The sequence below is a fragment of the Eurypyga helias genome, unplaced genomic scaffold (genome assembly GCF_000690775.1).
Source record: "Eurypyga helias isolate BGI_N326 unplaced genomic scaffold, ASM69077v1 scaffold29850, whole genome shotgun sequence".
Classification (NCBI taxonomy): domain Eukaryota; kingdom Metazoa; phylum Chordata; class Aves; order Eurypygiformes; family Eurypygidae; genus Eurypyga; species Eurypyga helias.
Window position 1 is genome coordinate 22,938 of NW_010226761.1, and position 20,204 is coordinate 43,141.

The window sequence follows — 20,204 nt, forward strand, 5'->3', positions numbered from 1 at the left end:
TGAAGTCCCAGACACATTCCTCTCGCGGGAATTATCCCGTACTACCACATTCCTTTTCAGGCGGTTGAAGCCGTGGAATTGGCAGCGCAGGGAAGTACGGCATCTCTGCCCGGGAGCCCTTAAACCAGGGCTACGTTCCCTGCGTGTCTGCCCCCCCATGCCTTAGCCCGAGGACAGCCTGCGGCTCTGCTCAGCCGGGCACAGCGCCGAGCCAGCGCAGCTTCCACGGGGAAATGCCCCTTCCCGGTGGTGTCCGACTTCCTGCGCTTCAGATAACTAGGCTCAATCAGGAATCCTTGCTAAAATGAATTTTGGAAGGAAAGAACTTCTAAGAGGATGTATGAATGTGTGTTTCAGGTTTGGTATCCGATTTATTTGCCCTGTCAGTGATAAAGTCACGTTACAAACATCTGCTTTTCGGTACATCGCCTGGGATAACACAGCCGCCGTTCCGCTACGTCAGCATTCCAAGCTGCTTTGCCAAGCCAACCAACAAAGTAATGGACAAGACCTTTGGTTCACTTATATATTTATGAATGGAAAAAGTCATAATGTAAATTTACTCATTAAAAAAACTCGGGTACAAATTACACATACATAAGACCACCCATTGTTGTTGATGCACACGGACACCTTAGACCCAAACAACTCATTGTAGTAGACGTCAGTGAGAGCACTCCAGGTAAAGATTACAACGATTGGAAGCATCTTGGATTTTTAAAAAAGTATATTTCAATACATAAGTTCGTATGCATGCTTTAAACAAACAGAGTTCAAGAGTGAGCAAAGAGTCTAAACGAAAAGTAGGATGACCAGCACTAACATTAAACTCCTCATCCAGATTTTAATGCGTTAGTCTAACGTAGTGTTAGTTACCATGCTGTACTGGAAAATGGAATGGCACGATCTGATCACGGTTCATTAAATATTACACCCTACTTCCCCAGAAATATTTCAGCCGGTCGTGAACTTAACAACGCGTAAGTAAATCAGCATAACCAGGTACAGACGGTCGCTGCTTGTACAGCCTGCCGTGGGGCAGGATGACCTGTCTCCAGAGACGGACGTGCAATCACACCAGTCAAACGGTGCGGCCTGAAGGAACGGGCGCGTTCGTTCGAAAGCGCAGTAAGACAATTCTGTTAGCTTTTAGTTACCCCTCGGAAATAATCACGGTACGACTGAATACAAGACCCGACTTTGAAAAGCAAAGGGTTTTAGTCGGCATAGTGCATGATTGATTCAACGTAATTCCCAGGAAACAAGCCAGTTACTCGATTGCAAACTCCTTCATACCAGCCGTCGTCGTTCTTCTTTATCACGTAGATGATTGCACCCTCCATAAAGGACAGCTCGTCGTCTTTGTCCTTTGTGTAGTCGTATATAGCAACCACTGTGGATTGACCAGGGACACGGTTAGTTAACAGCCCTGCTGTGAACACCTGAAGCACGGTTACTCCTTGAAAGACTAGTTTGCTATCCTGGGATTTTCCGTGGTGCGTTCCCACGCCTTCCCTGTTGAACATTCAAGTCTAGAAAACGGAATCTCACTTCTCTTGCCGCGTTAGCTACCGGTAGGAGGGGGCGGTGACTGCACTGGGCGCGCCGTTAGGCTGCGGACAGAGCCACGGTCGTAAAGTGGAGCGCAGGGACGCTGGAAGACTGAACTAACTGGCTCCGTGAGTGTGGCAGTCGCCTCTGGCCAGATCACCCCAAAAGCATACAGATCCCTGGGTGGGGATCTCTGGATTAGAGAAAGCCTAAAAACCCAGTATTTTTTTTCAAAGCAATCATTCTGTAGGAATGAACCAAGGGAAGGAACGTGCTACACGATGGCCCCCTGCAGCTGCGCCTACACAGCGTGTGCCTCAGCGCGTGGTCTGGTAGCCAGCGCTGCCGAAAGGCCCCGTGCACGCATGGGTGGCCTTTGCTACGGAGCTTCCGTGCAAGGGGCGGCTTTGGCACTGCTGGTCAAGGAGCTGCCGCCAGTGCCCGCCTAGACGGCGCGGCAGGGAAACGCAGGAGCAATTCACAGCAACGTCAGCTGTTGCCCAGTACCGGCTCGGTGGATACGACACTCCTACCAACCTCCCGCTCACTGCCTGCAATTAGCCAAGCAGAGGTCTCCCTAAGGGAAGGAAACGTCCCCACCGATTACACTGGAATTACAAACTACCACTACGAATGCACAAACTGCGGCCATCACCGCCTCGCCCTTCACGACCGTTAATGTGGATTTCTGCAGCGGCTCAGTTCTACGAACCCCAAGAACCTACTCTTTTACACGTACGCGTTCTCAGAAACCAGAGGAGTTAACGCCTGGCAAACAACAATGCGGTGTGCCGGTTGTTTTCATCCCACGGGGACATCCTGCACACGGTCGGGCTAGAAGTGAAGCTGGAACACACGCAGTTCTGCCAAGACGGGTATCGCCGGTACCCCACAGTACCAGCCAGGGCACAAGCAAAGCTGCAGCACTGTTCAGAACACAGACAACGCTGCCGGCGGGCAATCGGCACCTCAGCCATTCACGGGAAGAGACGTGTGCTACGAGAGTTCACACCTAAGCACCGTCCATTGCTGACCCAGAGTCACTGGTAAGCCTCACTACATTTCACAGCTGAAGCCTAACGATCCACTCCAGCTGTCTAGTTTGATGGGATAAACCCATCTTGGACTTCCCGGCCTTTTTGCAACGCTGTTTCTAGATGACTGCCCAGCAAGCCTGAGGTGGCTGCAGACACAGCCCAGCAGTTCCGCAAGGATGAAAACCATCCAATTTACGTCTGCTTCTCATAACGAAGGCGCTTTTTTTAATCCATTCTAGAATGCCTGAAGGTATTTTATAATCCTCCCAGAGAAGGATTACATCTTATCACATTAGCTGTAGCCACAGACAAACTAAGGAAAGAATGGTTCGGGTTCTGACTCAGCAGGGACCATGCCTGCCTTCATCACACCCAAGCCAAGCCCGCCCTTCCCTCCAGAGACCACGACTCCTCTGGCCGCAGCAACAAGCGACGTTTCTCTTACCTTTCTCTATATAGTTTTTAGGTGCCCAAGCAGGATCTCCATCAGCATAGGGATCGCTGTACTGCACAACTGCAGCCTCCTCGTCCTCATAATCCACGGGGGGTGGGGGTGGAGGAGGAGGAGAGTCATCAAACATCGGCATCTCATCGGGAGGCGGCGGGGGGGGTGGAGTCGGGCTATCAGCAACTAGAAACGTTTGGAGATTATTTTTTTTCTTATAGCAAAACAGCAGGGAGATGCAAACAAACCTGAGGCTGGACACTGGAAATAAAAGGGGTGGGGGGACAACACACATAGCATGCACTATAATACCATGCACTGATTAGAAACAGAGGCTTTGTGTTAACAGCTACAACGTCCAGCTACGTTTGTTATTAGTGGCCAAATCTATGTAGAAACGCTACTAGAGTCAAAGCACATGCTGCAGGGCATAAGCTGAACACCAGCAGAGAGGAAAGCTTCCCACTCCGAGGTCCATGCGCTGAGGGGCTAGCTGCAGCAGTTAGCTATGGGAGGACTCCGAGTGGCACCCTCTGAGCCAGGCAACAGGCCTCTGGGCTGGACCAGCAGCTTTTTTACCAAATCCTTTATCTACAACCATCACTTTATTTCTGAACGCTGCTTCCTTGGATTCCTTCTCTCTTAGAGTGAACATTAAGGGGACAAAAAGATCTGGTGTGGATCATAAGAAAGGGAAGAGACTAGTGTTCAGGATTTCACCAGGTAAGAGAAAGCCAAGTAATCCTGCAGAAGAGAAGCTTTGTACAGATCCCTTATCTCGCAGACTAGCTTGTGTGTGTGTGCATGCATCCAGGATTCAGTTAATAAATGGGAAACTACACCAGGCAGCTGCTGCTCTTGGGGAAAAAGTGCTCAAGGAATTAAGTGTATAATCCAAAATGTCAAATCCCTGCCCTGAGACTCTCCAATCAGCACAATTACAAGTTGCTTTGGGCAAAGGAAAAAGAAAGGCATTACGGTAAAAACCACTCTTACAATCAGCTAATCAAATTAGTTTTCAGTAACGTTCACAGCAGCTGGCAGCAAAGGGGAGAGAGAGAGCAAGCCCAGACGCAAGACGTGAAATCGCTTATCCAATTCCTTGGGAACTGTGGTCCACTACACACCGACCAGCCTAGGTGGAAGCACTATGGAGCCAGCACTTACTGAAGGGAAGCTAAACTTAACTGTTACACAGCAATACAGGATGCAACTGCCAGAGATTCGGGAGTCTGCACACATAACAACAGGCTGAAAACCACCGCTGTAGAAGGGGTTTGACTGGGAGAAGGCATCAGGCTGGGCACCTGCTCCTGAATGTGCAGCTCCAGCACACTACACTGATTCTGACAAAAAAGCCAAGCCGCAGGGCAAGGAAAGAACGCTGAGCGAGCTTTAGCTACTGCTAGTTACAATGGCACTGGAGTTTGTTTGCCTGGCCACTACCCCAGGGGTGACCAACTTCTGCTCTTCAGCCCCTGACAAGGGGCTCGAGCACAGCTCCCGTGTCCTGGCTGACACGGCACCCAGCCCCCTCCCTCCCCCTTGAAGGCTAATGCTATTCCTCACCTGTGAGCCCAGCTCCTCTTCAGCTCAAAGCTGAGCTGTATATCCCACCGGCCTCCCCACCAGTGAGACTGCCTGCCACTGCTTGAGTGACTCCTCTCCCATACAGAAGCCCATTTATGTCACCTGGAGACAGACTGACAAAGTCTTTGGCCCACTGAGTGCTACATCTTGCCCGTGTTACTGAACAGCACTCACGGGCAGGCTTCGTTAACCCACCACAGACACAGGACAACACTGTTTATGAACGGCTTGGTTTTGCGCAGTGCTTTCAGCACATCTTTCACAAAATGTATTCCTTCCCTTAATGTCCATCTGCAGCCAGGGGGAAAAAAAAAACCCCGTACTCAAACAGCAATCCTTTGAGGTCTTGAGAAATCCTTACCTTAATAAACGCAAAACCTTGGATTTATTCAACAGTGAAGTTGCTTATTTGAACAGAAGAGAGGAGGGCAGGAAATGTGAGCGTGAAAGTGGCAACACAAACCCTAACCGAGACGCAGTGCAGAAACTGCATGCGGTGTGGGAAACACGTACAACAATCCAACTTCACATTTAAACAAGGGGAGAAAATGGAACAGAGAACTAGACAAGTGCCACCCCATGGAAGTATCCCCATCTTTTGGATTTTAATCTAGACTTTCCCTGGTTCTGAACTGAAAACAGGCAGACTCCAGCATCACTGTTCCTAGGGAGGGAGGGTGAAGCATACAGAAAAACACCCTAAGTGAGAAGGGGTAAAAGGACCAGTATTTATTCAGCTCCAAACTGAGACACCTTCTCTTGTATGCATTCACGTCCCTGTTCTTTAAGTGGGGAGCAGCAGACTCCTTTTGAAAGGACTGGGTGTGAGAGTAGGGGGATTTGCATCTGATCAGTGGTCCCCGGGCACACTGGAGAACCTCTCCGAAGGAGATACCCACAGTTTGGGCACAGGGCGCAGGAAAAAAGAATAGGCACTGCACAGTTTCTAAGCCCGCTGTCCTTGTCCTCTGGAAGAAGTCCACAGAGCAGAGGATGTTGCTTTCCAAACCCACAGATCTTGATGGTAAGGAAAGGACAAGCCTACCCACGCCTCCCTGACTCCACTCCCCTGCAGACTTCTTGCAGAAAATGAGGCAGATAAAGTCTAGCACACAATGCCAGAACTCAACAGCTTCTACAGCCGGTTTTGCGGAGCGTATGCGCAGACGGCCACACGCACCCCGGCCTCCAAAATGAGGCGGCAGCAGCTCAAAGCCATACTCGTTCTACAACTTCCAAACCCAGGTGACTGTTAAAAGAAAGAAAGCAAAAAGAACAATTCCTAAGGGCGGATTTCAAGCTTCAGCTATTTTTGCTGCCATCTCATTCACAAGTCAGCTTGCATTGTGTTGCTGCACACACGAATAAGGCTGTCCCTTTCACCTCCGCTCTCCCGAGGGCTGTGTGATCTCCAGGAGGACAATACTTGGAACAATTCAGAAGCAGGTGTCAGTTTTCTCAAGTTTATCTGCAAGTGAAGACATTTTGCAACCTTCATCTTAAGCAGGTTTACCTCTACACTTTGAACGTTGGACGGGTTCGCCAACACGATTTTGTGGCACACTCTTCTACGTCAGGGCGATTCTTGCTATTTACCAAGTGCAACACCCAAACGCCTCCTCTCTCCGGGGGAACGCTCAGCACGTAACCACGTAGAAGCTCTAATGGGAAGCTGAACAGCAGCACTAGTCACATTTGGGGGGTCCTAAATATATGGTGGAGCTTATACAGCCACTATGTGGTAGTTGCCCCTGAGATCCCAGGAAACTTGGCTATGGCTCCCCAACACTTTGAAAATATTCCATACTTACTTCAGGCCCTACAGACATTGCATTCATTCTGTTGTTTACAAAACTGCAATGTACTCCTACAGCAAAGCTTTCCCCAGACCAGGAACACAATTTGACACTCGCACTAGCATTTGGGACATAACACTCACCTGAAATTAATCAAGCAGTAATGGTAAAAGCAGAGTTACCAGTATAAAACACCTTGCAGCACAGATCATAGCCAGGGAACATCTCTCCCCCAAACCTAACAAGCAGAGCTATGCTGTAAGCTCAGCAGGGAAAGATTTAGATTAGATATCATCAGGGAGGTTTAGATTGGATATCAGGAAGAAGTTCTTCCCGGAGAGGGTGGTGAAGCACTGGAACAGGGTGCCCAGAGAAGCTGTGGATGCCCCATCCCTGGAAGTGTTCAAGGCCAGGCTGGATGCGGCTTTGAGCAACCTGGTCTAGTGGAAGGTGTCCCTGCCCATGGCAGGGGGGTTGGAACTAGATGGTCTTTAAGGTCCCTTCCAACACAAACCATTCTGTGATTCTATGATCTGACTAGAGAACACAAAGAAATGGAGAATGAAAGACTGTTGAGAGAAGTACCTTACAAGCTCCTTTGTAATGGCATTGGATCGTTAGACTGCACACTTTCAACTGACTGTACAGCTTCCTGAAAACCACTACAGCATTAGAGTCAATGGTTACACAGTACACATTTTGGGAGCCTACATAAGCCTTTCTAATAAAACCTAATCAATTATCCCTAGTGAAAAAGCTTCAGGCAGGACAATTCAACATGATATTACTATGTTTAATTAAGGTACATTTCTGTATTCACACCAAACATATGCTACGTATTTCACACCTTATTTCCATCATAAATTTGCAGTTCAGAACTGAAATGGGTCAGTAATAATCATGCACGTTATAAGTTATTGAAGAGTGTGCCCTTCAGCTCCAATAGCATATTGACACTAGAGTGCAAGATGGTATTAGCTTCTGGAAAAGGAAACAAAATAGAGTCTGACTTGCCAGCCATGCATGCTAGAAGAGAGTAGGCTCTACCCTTTAACAGCTCAGCTTGTCCAAACTTACTGTTTTCCTGCACCCTGGCCACGAAGCCTGTGAGAGGTATCTGTGGAGTCAACTGAGGCATAGGGGGAGGGGGTGGAGCAATAGAAACTGGTAGCAACACACACACCATATCAGGGAAAGTCACGCAGACAAAGGAAAAAAACAAAAAGGAAACAAACAAAAGCAGCCGTCAGTAACAAGGACCACAAAACAAAGTATGTAAAGAACAACAAGAACACGCACGTGGAAGAACCTTCTTCAAGCTTGTGTTTCCAACAAGGCTGAATTCGTGGTTAGCCAATCGAGGATCAAAACGCAAGGCGTGCCCCTGCATTCAGCTGACTAGAAAGCCAAGCACCCAGAAGCTCAGAGGGTGCAAGTGTGAAGGGACTTGCTCTGCTTCACTTGGGGCACAGGCAAAAATGAGCTTTCCATCTACAGCTGGCTACGCCAGCGCACAGCGCCCCCCAGGAAGCACCTGCAAGCTCATCTTCTCTCAAGGATGTACCTATCTGGGGAGTAAGGAGATACCAGACACATGGCATCAGAGGTCAGCGATGCTGGGCTGACAGCTGCTGTTCCGCTCTTAAAAAGCATGGTGGCAATGGGGCGTGCTATTCAAAGCATTAGCTCTGTCTCCCCATGAAGCAAGCAGAGGGAGAGGGGGTAAGAAAAAAAACCAAAAAACCATCAGCCAATTTGTTTATACGGTGCCCCTTCCCAGTGGAATTTCTCTTGCTCTGGAGTAATTCCTGTGAAAAGGGGAATTCAGCAGGGTAATCCAGTTGGAATCAAATTTGAAAGAGGTTCTGTACTTCCAAGTAAGCAACAGTTTTAAACAAAGCCATAACTAAGATTAATGTTTGATGAATAAAAATGGAGCATTTAGTTCATTACAAAACCAATAATCAAATAAACTGTATGGGAGAAATGGTCAATAAAAGAGGGACAACAAACAGTTTTCACAAAACTGAAGTAAACATCTAAGAAAAAACAGAGTATTTGTTAGCATGAAAAGTAAAACCTTAAGGAAACGTGGGACCTGGATTCAATGTCAAGACAGTAGCATTAAAAACTAAAAAAATCATCAGTTACAGAAACGGAGGAAAACAGTTTAAAGTAGAAAACCGCACCCATCAAAATACTGTTTAAAACATGTTGACAATCAGTATTTTGAAACCACCAGAGAGGCTAGATTAAGGACCAGCACCTGCATTTGAGCAAAAAATTGCTTTGGATGTGTAAACATTCAGAAACAGTGGTGTGCACAGCATTTAAAACAACTGAACTATTTCCAGACATAAAGCCCTGTTTATTCAACAGGAAGGAGTTCCTGTTGTTATGGTCAATAAATGTGGGGGAACAAGAGCATGGAGGACAGTGAAGGGCCAGTATGGGTGAGAGAGAGTGGGAGGAAAATCAGGATTGAAAACAAAAGAAGATAGGTACACTGTGCCTGCATATAAAAATGCTTTCTGGTAAGTCTCACACTTTTAAACCACCGAGAACACTCTTCACCTCGGTGGTGCATTCTTTCCTTAAGAGTAAGCAGACAACAGCAAACACTGGTCCAAAGTAATCTTCAACTCAAACAGTAACACTGTTTAACAGCAGTATCACTTTGAAGTTTAAAGAGTTGGCATGCTGAAGAACACCACCAGAAACCACCAGAGGACTATCACTCTTTTCTGTGTGGTCAAATCTTATGGAAATTACAAGGAAGAAGTTTCCTGACAGAACCAGCTTTCTGCCAACACTCAAGCAGACCCTTATTTTGCAGATCTCTCTGCAGTGAACCTCCTTTGCCCTGTTGGGTAGGTAGGCTGGATGCTGCTGACTTGCCCGTGGCATCCATCCCCTTCCCTCGTTCATCTCCACCCATACTACTACGAGTGTGGAAGCACAGAGGAGGAGTCTGCTAAAAAAAGAGGGAGTGAGCTCTTCTTTAATGCTCAAGTTTAAAACTAAGAACAGAGGAGAAACTTGGGACTCAGGAAAGGATTTAGGAAAGAGACAGAGACAGGGAGGAACTGTGTAATGAGAAAAGTCTGTTACACGAGCACTGCGCTCTGACAGTACTCTCTTGTGACTAGCCCAGTAGTGGAAGGACTGTACTACAACCATATTAGGTCTCCTGCAAAAAAAAAGCTGATTTTAGTTTATGTTCGCCGAGCACACCTGAAATGCGAAGTATAATGTGCCTATAATTACATAGGCAATCATCATAATTTCTTGTCATGAGTAACAGCAAACAAATCAGAGGGGAAAACAGTGTAATTGCATATAGTGCAATCACTGTACAACTTCAATACGGTTCTCCTTGTTTGTTTTTCCTTCTATTTTAGGAAAGAAAGCAGTAATCTGATTGATGCTCTTCATAAATGAATCAAAATCCCATGCATGCTTTTACAATCATTTTGCTCAAAACAGTTTGTGATTTCAGAGCTCAGAAGCTTACTTGAATTTTGAGAATAAAGAGGCCCGCCATTAACATGAGGTTGAGCAGAAAATGGGGCAGTCACAGAAGGATTCCGTCTGTATCCACCAGAAGATGCTGAAGAAGTGGTAGAGTTGTGTCGCGAGATTTGCCTGGTCATTGTGCCATACTGGGAACCAGGAGCTGAACCCGGAGCAGCTGAAAAGCATTAGCCAGAGGAACCAAGGAAAAGACTTAAGCAGAGCATTACTTGGGACAGAATGCAGAAAATAGAAAAAAAGCCCAGACCACGGGAAATACTTGACTACAGGTCTCCAATAATTTAAGGCCAGTAACAGGAGATTAACAGAAAACAAACAACCCTGTTATAATCAATAATGAGAAAGAAACACACAGGACATAAACCAACATTCACATAAAGGGCATTTGAGAAATGCTGAGAACTACTTTGAGAGACTGGATTGGTCTGGAAGACTGAACCAGCTTCCAACCCTTCAGCATATCTCAATGATTCTACATGCAATACCCTTTATTAAAAAGCACACAGAAAAAAAAAATCCACATTCTGCTCAGAGCGAATGTTTTCCATTGTGAACCAGAACTTGTCTCCCATCTAATATGAAAAGACACTCTAACCAAACAGTAAAACAGATGTCATGAGCTTCAGACACTTCACACATTTATCAATCACATTTGCTAGTTGCACTTTTATACTGATGGAATTTGCGCTAACAAATCAGAATCACCCATGCCAGCTGAGAGAAAGAAATGTCACCCATTCTTCAGGGTAAACACCCATTTTCATCTTCTACATGCTTGCTGCACAAACGTCAAGGTTAATAAAACGATTTGAGTTCTCCTTTGGATTAACCTCTGACATAAAGAAAAGAATCGCACCTCGCCAGTTAATGAGTCTCACATGTTGAGGTCACATGGATCAATGCAATTTTTAAATGCAAAGACTGTTTTGCAATAAAATGTTCTGTGCTTTTATGTAGATATTTATATATCTTATGTAAGTATATATAAATATATACAAACACACACACACATATACACAGTGTGTGATCAGCAGTCTGCAGTCCTGTAATGCTATCCAAAGTCACTTTCGCTTAACACTTCAGTAAGGGAAAGTGCAAAGGGTTACGTGGGTCAAAGCCTCCAAAGCTGGTCTCATAGCACAGGTTTGACATCAGCCTGTGGTAGCAAAGGGCGGGCTATTTTTTTCCTGCCTGTTTTAAGAGTGCAACTTTTAGATCCCATCCTAACGGCTGTATGTAATGCCTGCAGCAATTTTTCAAGAACTGCTGGTTCGTATTCCTCAAGTCATCCACTTTGCCACCCGCCGGCAGCATTACAGAATCCAACCCAAGCCACTGTGACAGACACCTCTGCTTTTCGGTCACCTTACGCCCACAGGACAGCGTACATACATCAGTCACCGTTTTTAAGCTAGAATGCAACAGTTGTGGCTTAGTTTCAGCTGCAGGAGTGATACAGCAGAATACCAATATTCAAGCTGACTCTGAGTTCTTACAGATCAGACTAATTGGATCTCAGCTTTATTGGGAACAGAGATTCCAAGCACCTGACAGTCTTTTCTCCATACCTTGTGCATTTACCTTCAGAGGCTTTAACCACAGGAAATTAGTGGAGATTAGATTTGTTTTAACAGAAACAAACAAAAAATCCCAGAACTGATTTTTTATATTAAAATCACGTAGACCCCACTACAGAAGGAAATACACCCTCACTAAGTCCATTAGGAAGAGATGATTATTGATTATGCAGAATGACTGCAATCACTTCAGCATTGACACAAGTCTCACCTATCAGACTGCCCATCGGGAGAGGTGGTGGCAGTGGTGGTGCTGGCGGGGCTCCAGGAGGAGGAGGAACAGAAATGTGTGCTAATAAAATAGTTTATATTCCCAATTAGGCCATATATTTAAAAAAAAAAAAAAAAAAAACCACACATATCCAAAAAAAAAAAAAAGGGGGAAAAAAAAAAGCAAGCACGGGCTTCCCAAATAAATACAGAATTCAACTTTGGTCAACTGACACAAACTCAGGCCTTGATCCTACACAGAGTTCTGTACCTGCAGATCTTTATTCCCATTTATTTTTACGGGATGCCAGATGACTGACAGTAAGATTCAATGCCTATCTGTACCACTGCAGGATCAGAAACACCTGGGATAGGAAAGCATACATGTGTGTAAGAGAGTGAAGGCCGTCATCCACGGAGCAGAGATGCAGGAGGTGCAATAGCAAACTTGCATTACACCAAAACTCCACTGTGTTCTTGTGCAAGTTAGCTTTAGGTGCTTACAAAATACACAGAGAGTAAACAAGTGACTGAGTTGGTTTACTACCAAGATAATAATCCTGTCAGCTTATAATAAAGAAGGATCCTACACATTCTCACCATTTATCATTCTTAAAGACAGGGAGTGTGATTTTGATGCCGAGACATCCTGCATGGTTCTCTTATTGCTGGGCTATCTTACACACACGGTTCGCTTGCCCCTCTCAGTGATCTCCATCAGAGCTTTGCAACTTCAGACTGTAACTGTAGCATAAACACCACTGGTGGATAAGCCTGAATTCTACTACTAGCAGTGTTTTCGCAAGCCATCATCTGTATTTTATGTGAAGACTTTTATTTAATTTAAAAAAGAACATGTAAATGGTAAATGAACATGCAGATGGTAAAGTTATTTCAGAATAAAGCTATTTCTGAGGACAACATTTCACATCAAACATGTAAATATCTGTTGCTGCTTCTAAGGGCACCCAGAAATGCCAAACTGTAGACAGACATTTAAAAATATACTCAAGCTTTAAAAGGAAACACTTATCTCCTTCTATCCCCTCCCCTCTTTGATTATCTTGTATAGGTGGACCAACAAAGGTGTTTTAACCACCCGCTATTCTTTAAATGATTGTTCAGCAAGTACTTTCGGTAAATAACTAAAACTTGAGATGTCCCTCAGCACTCATATGAGACTTCCTGACCAGGACCATGCTTCAGGGCAGTTTCTACCCAGTCATATTCCATCAAAATCCCTCTGCAAACACAAGCGACCGACATTACAGCCTTAACATGGGAAGAGCCCCACATACCTGGTCCAATAGTTGGCGGTGAAGGTGTAGGCACAGCAATGGGAATGCCAATACTGCTGCTTCCACTATTCTCTCGACTGCCGCTTCCTCCACTACTACCGCTATAAAACAAACCCACAGGTATTAACACAGCATTTCCTACAAAGGTTTACCAACAGTCACACTTCTGGTGTGAGCTCTGCTAGCCTAACTCAACTATAGACTGTTGAAAATCTCCTATAAAATGCCTCTGCCTCTACTTAAAATTGCACGCAGCTTGTCCAGTCTGGGTGCATTGCACTGCTCATAAATGGAATTAGCTAAGCTGATAGACATCACTATGCATAGAAATGTGTAAATAAATGCTTTAAAGAATAAAAAAGTAAGCAACAATACCAGTTCTAGACAACGGAGTAACAACTGCAGGAATAGTTCAGGGATTATGTAATAACCTATGGCTGCAGGAGTTCATGCCTAAAGTGTAAATAATTATTTAAGATTATTTATGCTATCAAGTGAAGGAACATTTCCTCTACTGGGAACAGAAGTTCAGACTGAGAACAGCCATGATAAACTAAGTGGAATGGGGTGTGGTGTGGGGTACGGCGTGGACAGTTTTCTGTATATCATACTCTCCCTGGCCCACGCATACACTTTTGGTGTACGAGAGGTTTGTTTCTAAGGTAGGCTGAAAGGAAACAGTACAGTCAGGTCACAATTTATCTAAATACTGTTATATGACATACAAATTAGAGGCCGACAATACAGATTTTTACAGAATCGTACTTCTACTGAGCTACTGGATAACATTTCTACACATGCCTTTGGAGGCCATAACACTCCTTTTCATTGAGGGAGCTGAAAAAGAATCTAGATTCAGGCAGAATCTGTCCTTATTCTTATACAAGAGCACTCCTTAGGCCAAGGCTTGAATTTACATGGATTAAATGGATAATATAAAGGGAACTAAGTAGTCAAGATGTTTTGAAGCCAAAACACCATTTTAACCCAACCACTAAAGTGTACTCGGTGGTGTTCTAGTTTATTTACCCCTCCTGGGTAGCTTTGAAACAGTGCTGTCAAGAGTCAGGAGTAAATCATTCAGGTATATCTTAAGAAAATAACACTGTTACAAGAAAGAAAAGCAGTGACCTGAAATGGAAGCCAAGATAATTCTTTCAAAATTAGTGTTCTCTCTGCTGAAGACCTTGATGTTGTCACCATGGTTGCGGCTGAATTTCTAACTGCAGTCTACATAAAAGATCTTGTGAGACAAGAGTAGGGAGCATTCGCGGTAGCCAGCTAAACAAATTAACAAGATCTTCGCTGCAGCCACTATTAGAAGTTATTTCATTCTGACAGTACTTCGTATCAACAGCGTCCAAAATACTCTCTCAAACCCCATTAGTGACCTGCTGTGTTTAAATGCCTACTGGGAGTTTAAAAAAAAGAATTAAGAAAGAAGTTCTCTAAAAAGTAAGCTATCCTCTTTCTTCTAATGACACTGAATTTTTTTGTCTGTTTTTCCCTGCAGTTTGAAGACTATGATAAAAATGAAGCTGGAAAAAACATATGAACTCACCCAAGAGGCCCAGAGAAAGATCCAGCTTTGTAACTTGAGAAAAAAATTACATTAAAAAACCCCCACACACACAAAATAAAAAAAAACCAAGGTACACTCACACATACCACTCTAATCAAAACACTTCAGCATATGGAAATAACTGGCTGATGCCAATACCTGCTCTGTGAATAGGTTTTATTTTCTGTTTCTATCATGCTAGCACTGATTATGAGCATTAAGTTTTAGCCAAAAGAAAGCAATCAGCTCTTTCAGACTACCTTCATCACAGTGTTTCTAATCAACAGAAATTTCTCTTTGCAATTAGTGGTCTTGAAAATAACAAAAAGAAAAAAAAAGCCAAAGTGTATTTTAGGCTGAGGTTAATAATGCAGTTTTAAACCCATTAGGACCCATCACTACCCTACCTTGCAAGTGCATAAATTCTGAAGTTTTGCTTATTCTCAAGAAACAAATACCATAGAACAAATTAAATTGATTATACAAAACAAGGCCTGTGGTTATGGAAGTAAGTTGCTGGATACAATGAAGCTTCTATAGAGTACGAAGACACTTCTGTACGTTAGAGAAGCCAACAATACAGTGAAGTTCTGCTAATGCAGAGCATTAGAATAACTCACCTTTTGCCTTTCAACAAAAAATCAACAGGCACAAAGCTTCCAAGGTTTGCTGTGACTTCAGTGAGCATCAGCATGCCAGACAGGGAAGAGCTACAGTGAGAAAAGGCTCTACCTGTGTGTCCTTGGTCTCTGGTTCAAGGAAGCCGTCCTTCCCGGGCTGTGCTGACTGCCCAGTCTGGCAGGACTGGTCATGTAATCATTGGGGACTGTTGGCGGTTTGACTGGCTCCAGGGTTTTGTAAGGAGTATTTCGTCTGGTCAAGGAAAAAAAAGATTTAAAGTCAGAAAGATAAAGGCTCAGAAGATCATGAGAGATTACTGCACAGCATATTAAACAAATTCCACTGGGTGGGGTAGCCAGGTCATATTCAGCTCTCTAAAGTGCTCTTACGTAGGCAGATCTATGCATGTTGGCCTACAGCACATAAACTGGTTAAAAAAGCCACCCAAAATACATTAAATTTTTGGTTAAATTTACCACCCAAAATACATTCTTTGAACTACATAACACAATATTCTGGGGTTACCTTCCAGTACACTGCATTTGACAAACGCTTCCACTATAACAATTTCCTCTTTTCCCCCCTTCCTCTTCCCTCCAAATGTTTTCCAAGGGTATTCTTGGCTAAAGGTATTCAACTCATTAAGACAGGAATAAGGCTGGAAGATTCACAGAACAAGTTATACTTGCAATCACCAGTGCTTTTCCTAGTAGCATTGTTCCACACAGTAATCAAGCAATCTCAAGTCACTTAAGCAGATCTTGAAGTGCCTCACGGATGAGCTTGGTTGTCTCCTTTTTGCAGCCCAAGTGAAGCCCAGAGCCCTGCAAGGTCACCTAGCAGACTGCACCAAGCCAGAAATACCACACAGATCTTTTGAGATCTATTTTCCAAACCCAATGCTGCCTTAAGAACAGTGTGTTTATTGTACTGAATTGCAGCACTCCAGTTCTCACCAGTAACGAAGAGATCCCTTGCAAGATGTGGAATTTGGCAATGCACCAGCTAAGCAAAAAACAAAAATACAACTACTGGCATTTAATAATTTGTTCAATTACTGTTTATAACTTAGCTAGTAAGTTATAGAGCTTCCTGGTATTTTAAGAAACTTACTGACTTCCTTTTTACAATATGGAACACAACAGTACTAAATTCTAACTAACATTTATTATTAAAACCTCTCAAAGAGAAAAATGAAAATACCATCATTGTTTGCATGTTCCGTGGTGTTTGTAAATTAGTTTGTCTATATAAAGAACTCCAGATGATTTTAATATGCAGACTGCCACCACCTATAGATCTGCCAAAAGAGATCAGTCGTGGGAAAAAAATAAAGAAACTGTGTATTCCAGTTGTAAGAGCTAGAGCTCTAAATACTGCCAAATGAAATTATAAGCAGGGAAGATTTTAAATGTGCTTCCAACAGAAATAACCTTGAAACTAATGCCTTAAAGTATTCTACCCTGGAACGCGCTGGCACTAGGAGCTACTACTTGGCACCGTAGTACTATGTATTTTGCCTGTACAATTTAAAAATACTATCAAAAGCAACCCCCCACTACACGCCTCAGTTTCTCCTTTGTTCTTCTCACCTTCACTGAAGAACTCCAACTCCTAAGCACCAGAGGAGTCAAAACTGTTTTCTTTTCATCACTCAACTCCAACCCTTCCCTTTGCTTTTCTGCCAGCCTCGTGCAGAGGAGAACTCTCTTTCCTGACACTGCCCAGGACACCCCACCTCACTGTCCCCCAGTGCTTCAGTGCGGTGCTGATGCCTGTTACCACCAGGGAGAGCTACAGGGAGCCCAAGGTCTTGCTCTGCTCCAGGACCCTCCAGGCATGACTGCAATTACTTCCTCGATCCAGCTCCAGCAATTCCCGATTCTGTGGTACTTCCAACCTGAGCATCCAAAGATTACAGTCTCTCCTCAGTCTGCTGCAGAGCCCTGGTTCGTGCAGTCTCTTTCCCTTTTCAGCCCATGCAATTCCTGTGCAGCACTCCCTCCCCACTACATTCCTTTCGACAGACCTGCCTTGGAGGGACGAGCTGCACAACAGGCAGCACACAGTTAAAGGCCCGTGTCACACACCGAGTTTGTTCCGATTTTACACGCTCATCTGGTCGCTGGATCAAAGGGAGAAGAGTAGCATCCTTGCGGTTTCTAGCAATTTTTTCTGCATATATTAGCGAAACAGTCATGCCCGTGATATTTCATGCTTTGGCAGAACACGGCTGCTCAAGACAAGAGCTGTACTTCCTGAACAAGAAGGGCAGATAGAAATCTCTGATAGGAACCCACATTATTCCTCCCCCTCAGCCAACTGCTGCCTCTTGTCAAGCTCATCTGGAAATGACATTCAGCTGATTAATCCTTATCAGGCATCAGCTAAGGCAACCAAACAGCTCTGGCTTGTTCAGGGGGGAGCATTAGAGAGGGGCAGCTCACCAGTACATCAACACTGCTGTTTCACTAGCATGCGTCCAAGAGGACATGAAAGCTCTACCCAGCTTCCCAGAGCCGATAAACAACACTCTCTCAGCTGGGATAAGAGAGACAATTGGAATACTGATTGCATGCCCTTGAGCAATGGGAATTTTCACAAAACATGCTGAGGAAACCTCTAGGGTAACTTCTCTGCAGAATACACAACACACACTGCCATCAGGAAGCAGCAAAGCATCAAATCAGGATTAAAAAATCACTGCCTTCGACAAAAGGAGTTGCTGCTTCTAATCTTCCTTGACCATTGCGCCCGATCACCATCCCGTTCCGTCTCATTATTCCTCATTTCTCCAGCTCCCCACCTCTCCCAGACAACATACCTGAAGCCAACACAACCATGCCAGCCAGCTTTTCAGCACCTCAGTCCCCCACAGAGTAAAGGAAAGACCGAGAGTGACAAATGGGTAGAAGGTCTTGTTTAGGATGCCTTTCGGAAGATGCTGCACCATTGGACAGACAAAACCATAAGGCACATGCGCTGAGCTTTTCAGGTATTAATGTTTTGATCTCTAGTAAGAGCTACCTGCTGGCACACCAAGATAAGCAGATTTCAGTCCCCACAGGTCAAGAGCAGCAAAGAGATGCTACGGCAGGGAACTCTGGTCACAGTGGGTGGGACTCAAGAACAGCAAAATCCTTCCTCATTTAAGCATAAAAAACAGAAATGCACAAACCCTGCGAGAATCAACACTGCCAATGTGTTCAGCATGACACTAATTTTGCATAGATAAAGTAACAAATATGGCACCAACAGCCATTTCAGACATCTTATAATACTGAGAAATGAGTAGACAAAAACTTTAACAATGAAGTCTTTCCCCACTGAAGTTAAAACCTTATTGATATTTTTTTGTGTCACTCAAGATTTCTTCCCAAAGATCAGGAATAACAACACTTACCCCTATCTATAATAAATACTTCCCCCATGAAGAAACATTCTTTCAAAAGGTCATAATGAAAATAAGTGTCAACACGACTGAAAAGGCTTATACAGAAAAGGTAACTGTGGTTTTTGCTAAAGGCAATCAGAATTGTGATCTATCCATGTATTTAAGCAACACCAACACTGGCACAATGAAAGCTTTCTATTACACAGGCGGGACCAAGCAGTCGGCTCTCTTACCCCAGAGTTCCCCGGCCTGACATGGGAGGACTTGGTGGTTTTTGTGTAGGCGGATTTGTTCTTGACAAGGTGCCAGTTCTTGCAGGCTGGTTATTTCCATGCTGAAATATGGGAAAACATGATTTTATTTTTATAACAGAACAGCTCTATTATTGACAGCTTTTTTTTTTTAAGTGTAAGAATATGAAGTGAGAATTCCCAGACAGCTGTCAAAAAGCAAGCTTTCAGCTACACACAAGACAGACACCAGTAAATATAAAGAGTCTAAATACAAGTTTAATGTTATTTTTGCTATTAATTTACAATAGACATCAGAAAGATAAGCAATTGGCAGGTTCATGCACAAATCTCTTATATCCTCTTTTCTTTAAAGGAAAGCTACATTTGTGTTCATCTCCATTCAGGTATAATAATTTAAATCAATCTTGAACACTGACAGTCCAATACAGTCAGCACGGGCCCAGAATTTCTCAATCTGCCCCTGCTATTTGACTAGCAGAGTCATTTAGGTTGTCTGGGAAGTCTCCTGCAAAAATGTAAGTGAAGGGAATCAAGGCATCTACTGAATTCAGAGCAAAGCACTACATGTGTTAGAGAAATTAATGTATCTATGTATAAATGCAGATGTCAATGTATCACAGATATATTGACACATGCTAAATGCTGTAAATTAAAAAAAATCAAGTAAAGCATGTTTAAACTAAATGTCCTATGGAAAGCAGAGGAGAGAATAAGAGCGCGCTAGTTTTCAGTTTTAATGGCTCTGCAGCCTCTACTATCAGTCACATGAGGCACTGTGGTTCAAAGGAGAAAGAACACTTCTTACCTTGGCTTTTAGCCACTTAACGTTGGCAAAAAAAGGGGGAAAAAGGTAGAAATTAATGGCAGATCCATCACAACTGACAGGACAGGTTAAACTACAGATAATCACATTTTTTAAGAAAATGATTTGTGCCTACTGATAATCAGCTACATCCCAGTACACTAATAGAGATTTTACTGGCTCACTTAGCCACTGAAAGGTCTGTGTCTGACTAAGTGATCACAGGAAAAACACTTGTGTCAGAATCAAGTTCAGCTCAGCTCTGCCACATTTGTTTGCCAGGCTCCTCATGGGCAGCGAAGGGCTGCACAGCTCTCTGCTGACCCATCAAGTCCAAACCCCAATCAATGCAATTCCTTCACAAAACCACTGTTCCATACCTCACAGAATAGACCTGCCTGTTGTTTTGGCACTTAACCTTCATGTGTTTTGAAGAAATCCTAGCTGCTGCACTGAATGGTAAATAAAGAAAAAGGAGTTCTCAAACAGGATGAGCAGCAGTGCCTTTCACCTCTGGTTTATTGATTGAAATCT

At 44.1% G+C, this 20,204-nt stretch overlaps 1 protein-coding gene across 1 annotated transcript; it reads right to left on the bottom strand.

The window, feature by feature from the left end:
• Positions 1-512: 512 nt before the first annotated feature.
• Positions 513-19,746, bottom strand: ABI1 (abl-interactor 1; the record flags this gene model as incomplete). Its single annotated transcript, XM_010154396.1, has 9 exons — positions 513-1,393; positions 3,034-3,219; positions 7,497-7,583; positions 9,934-10,110; positions 11,742-11,822; positions 13,039-13,139; positions 15,332-15,472; positions 18,848-18,948; positions 19,674-19,746. Coding segments are annotated over 9 exons (1,123 nt in total), but the record flags the coding sequence as incomplete, so codon positions are not given.
• Between the last annotated feature and the right edge of the window lie 458 nt (positions 19,747-20,204).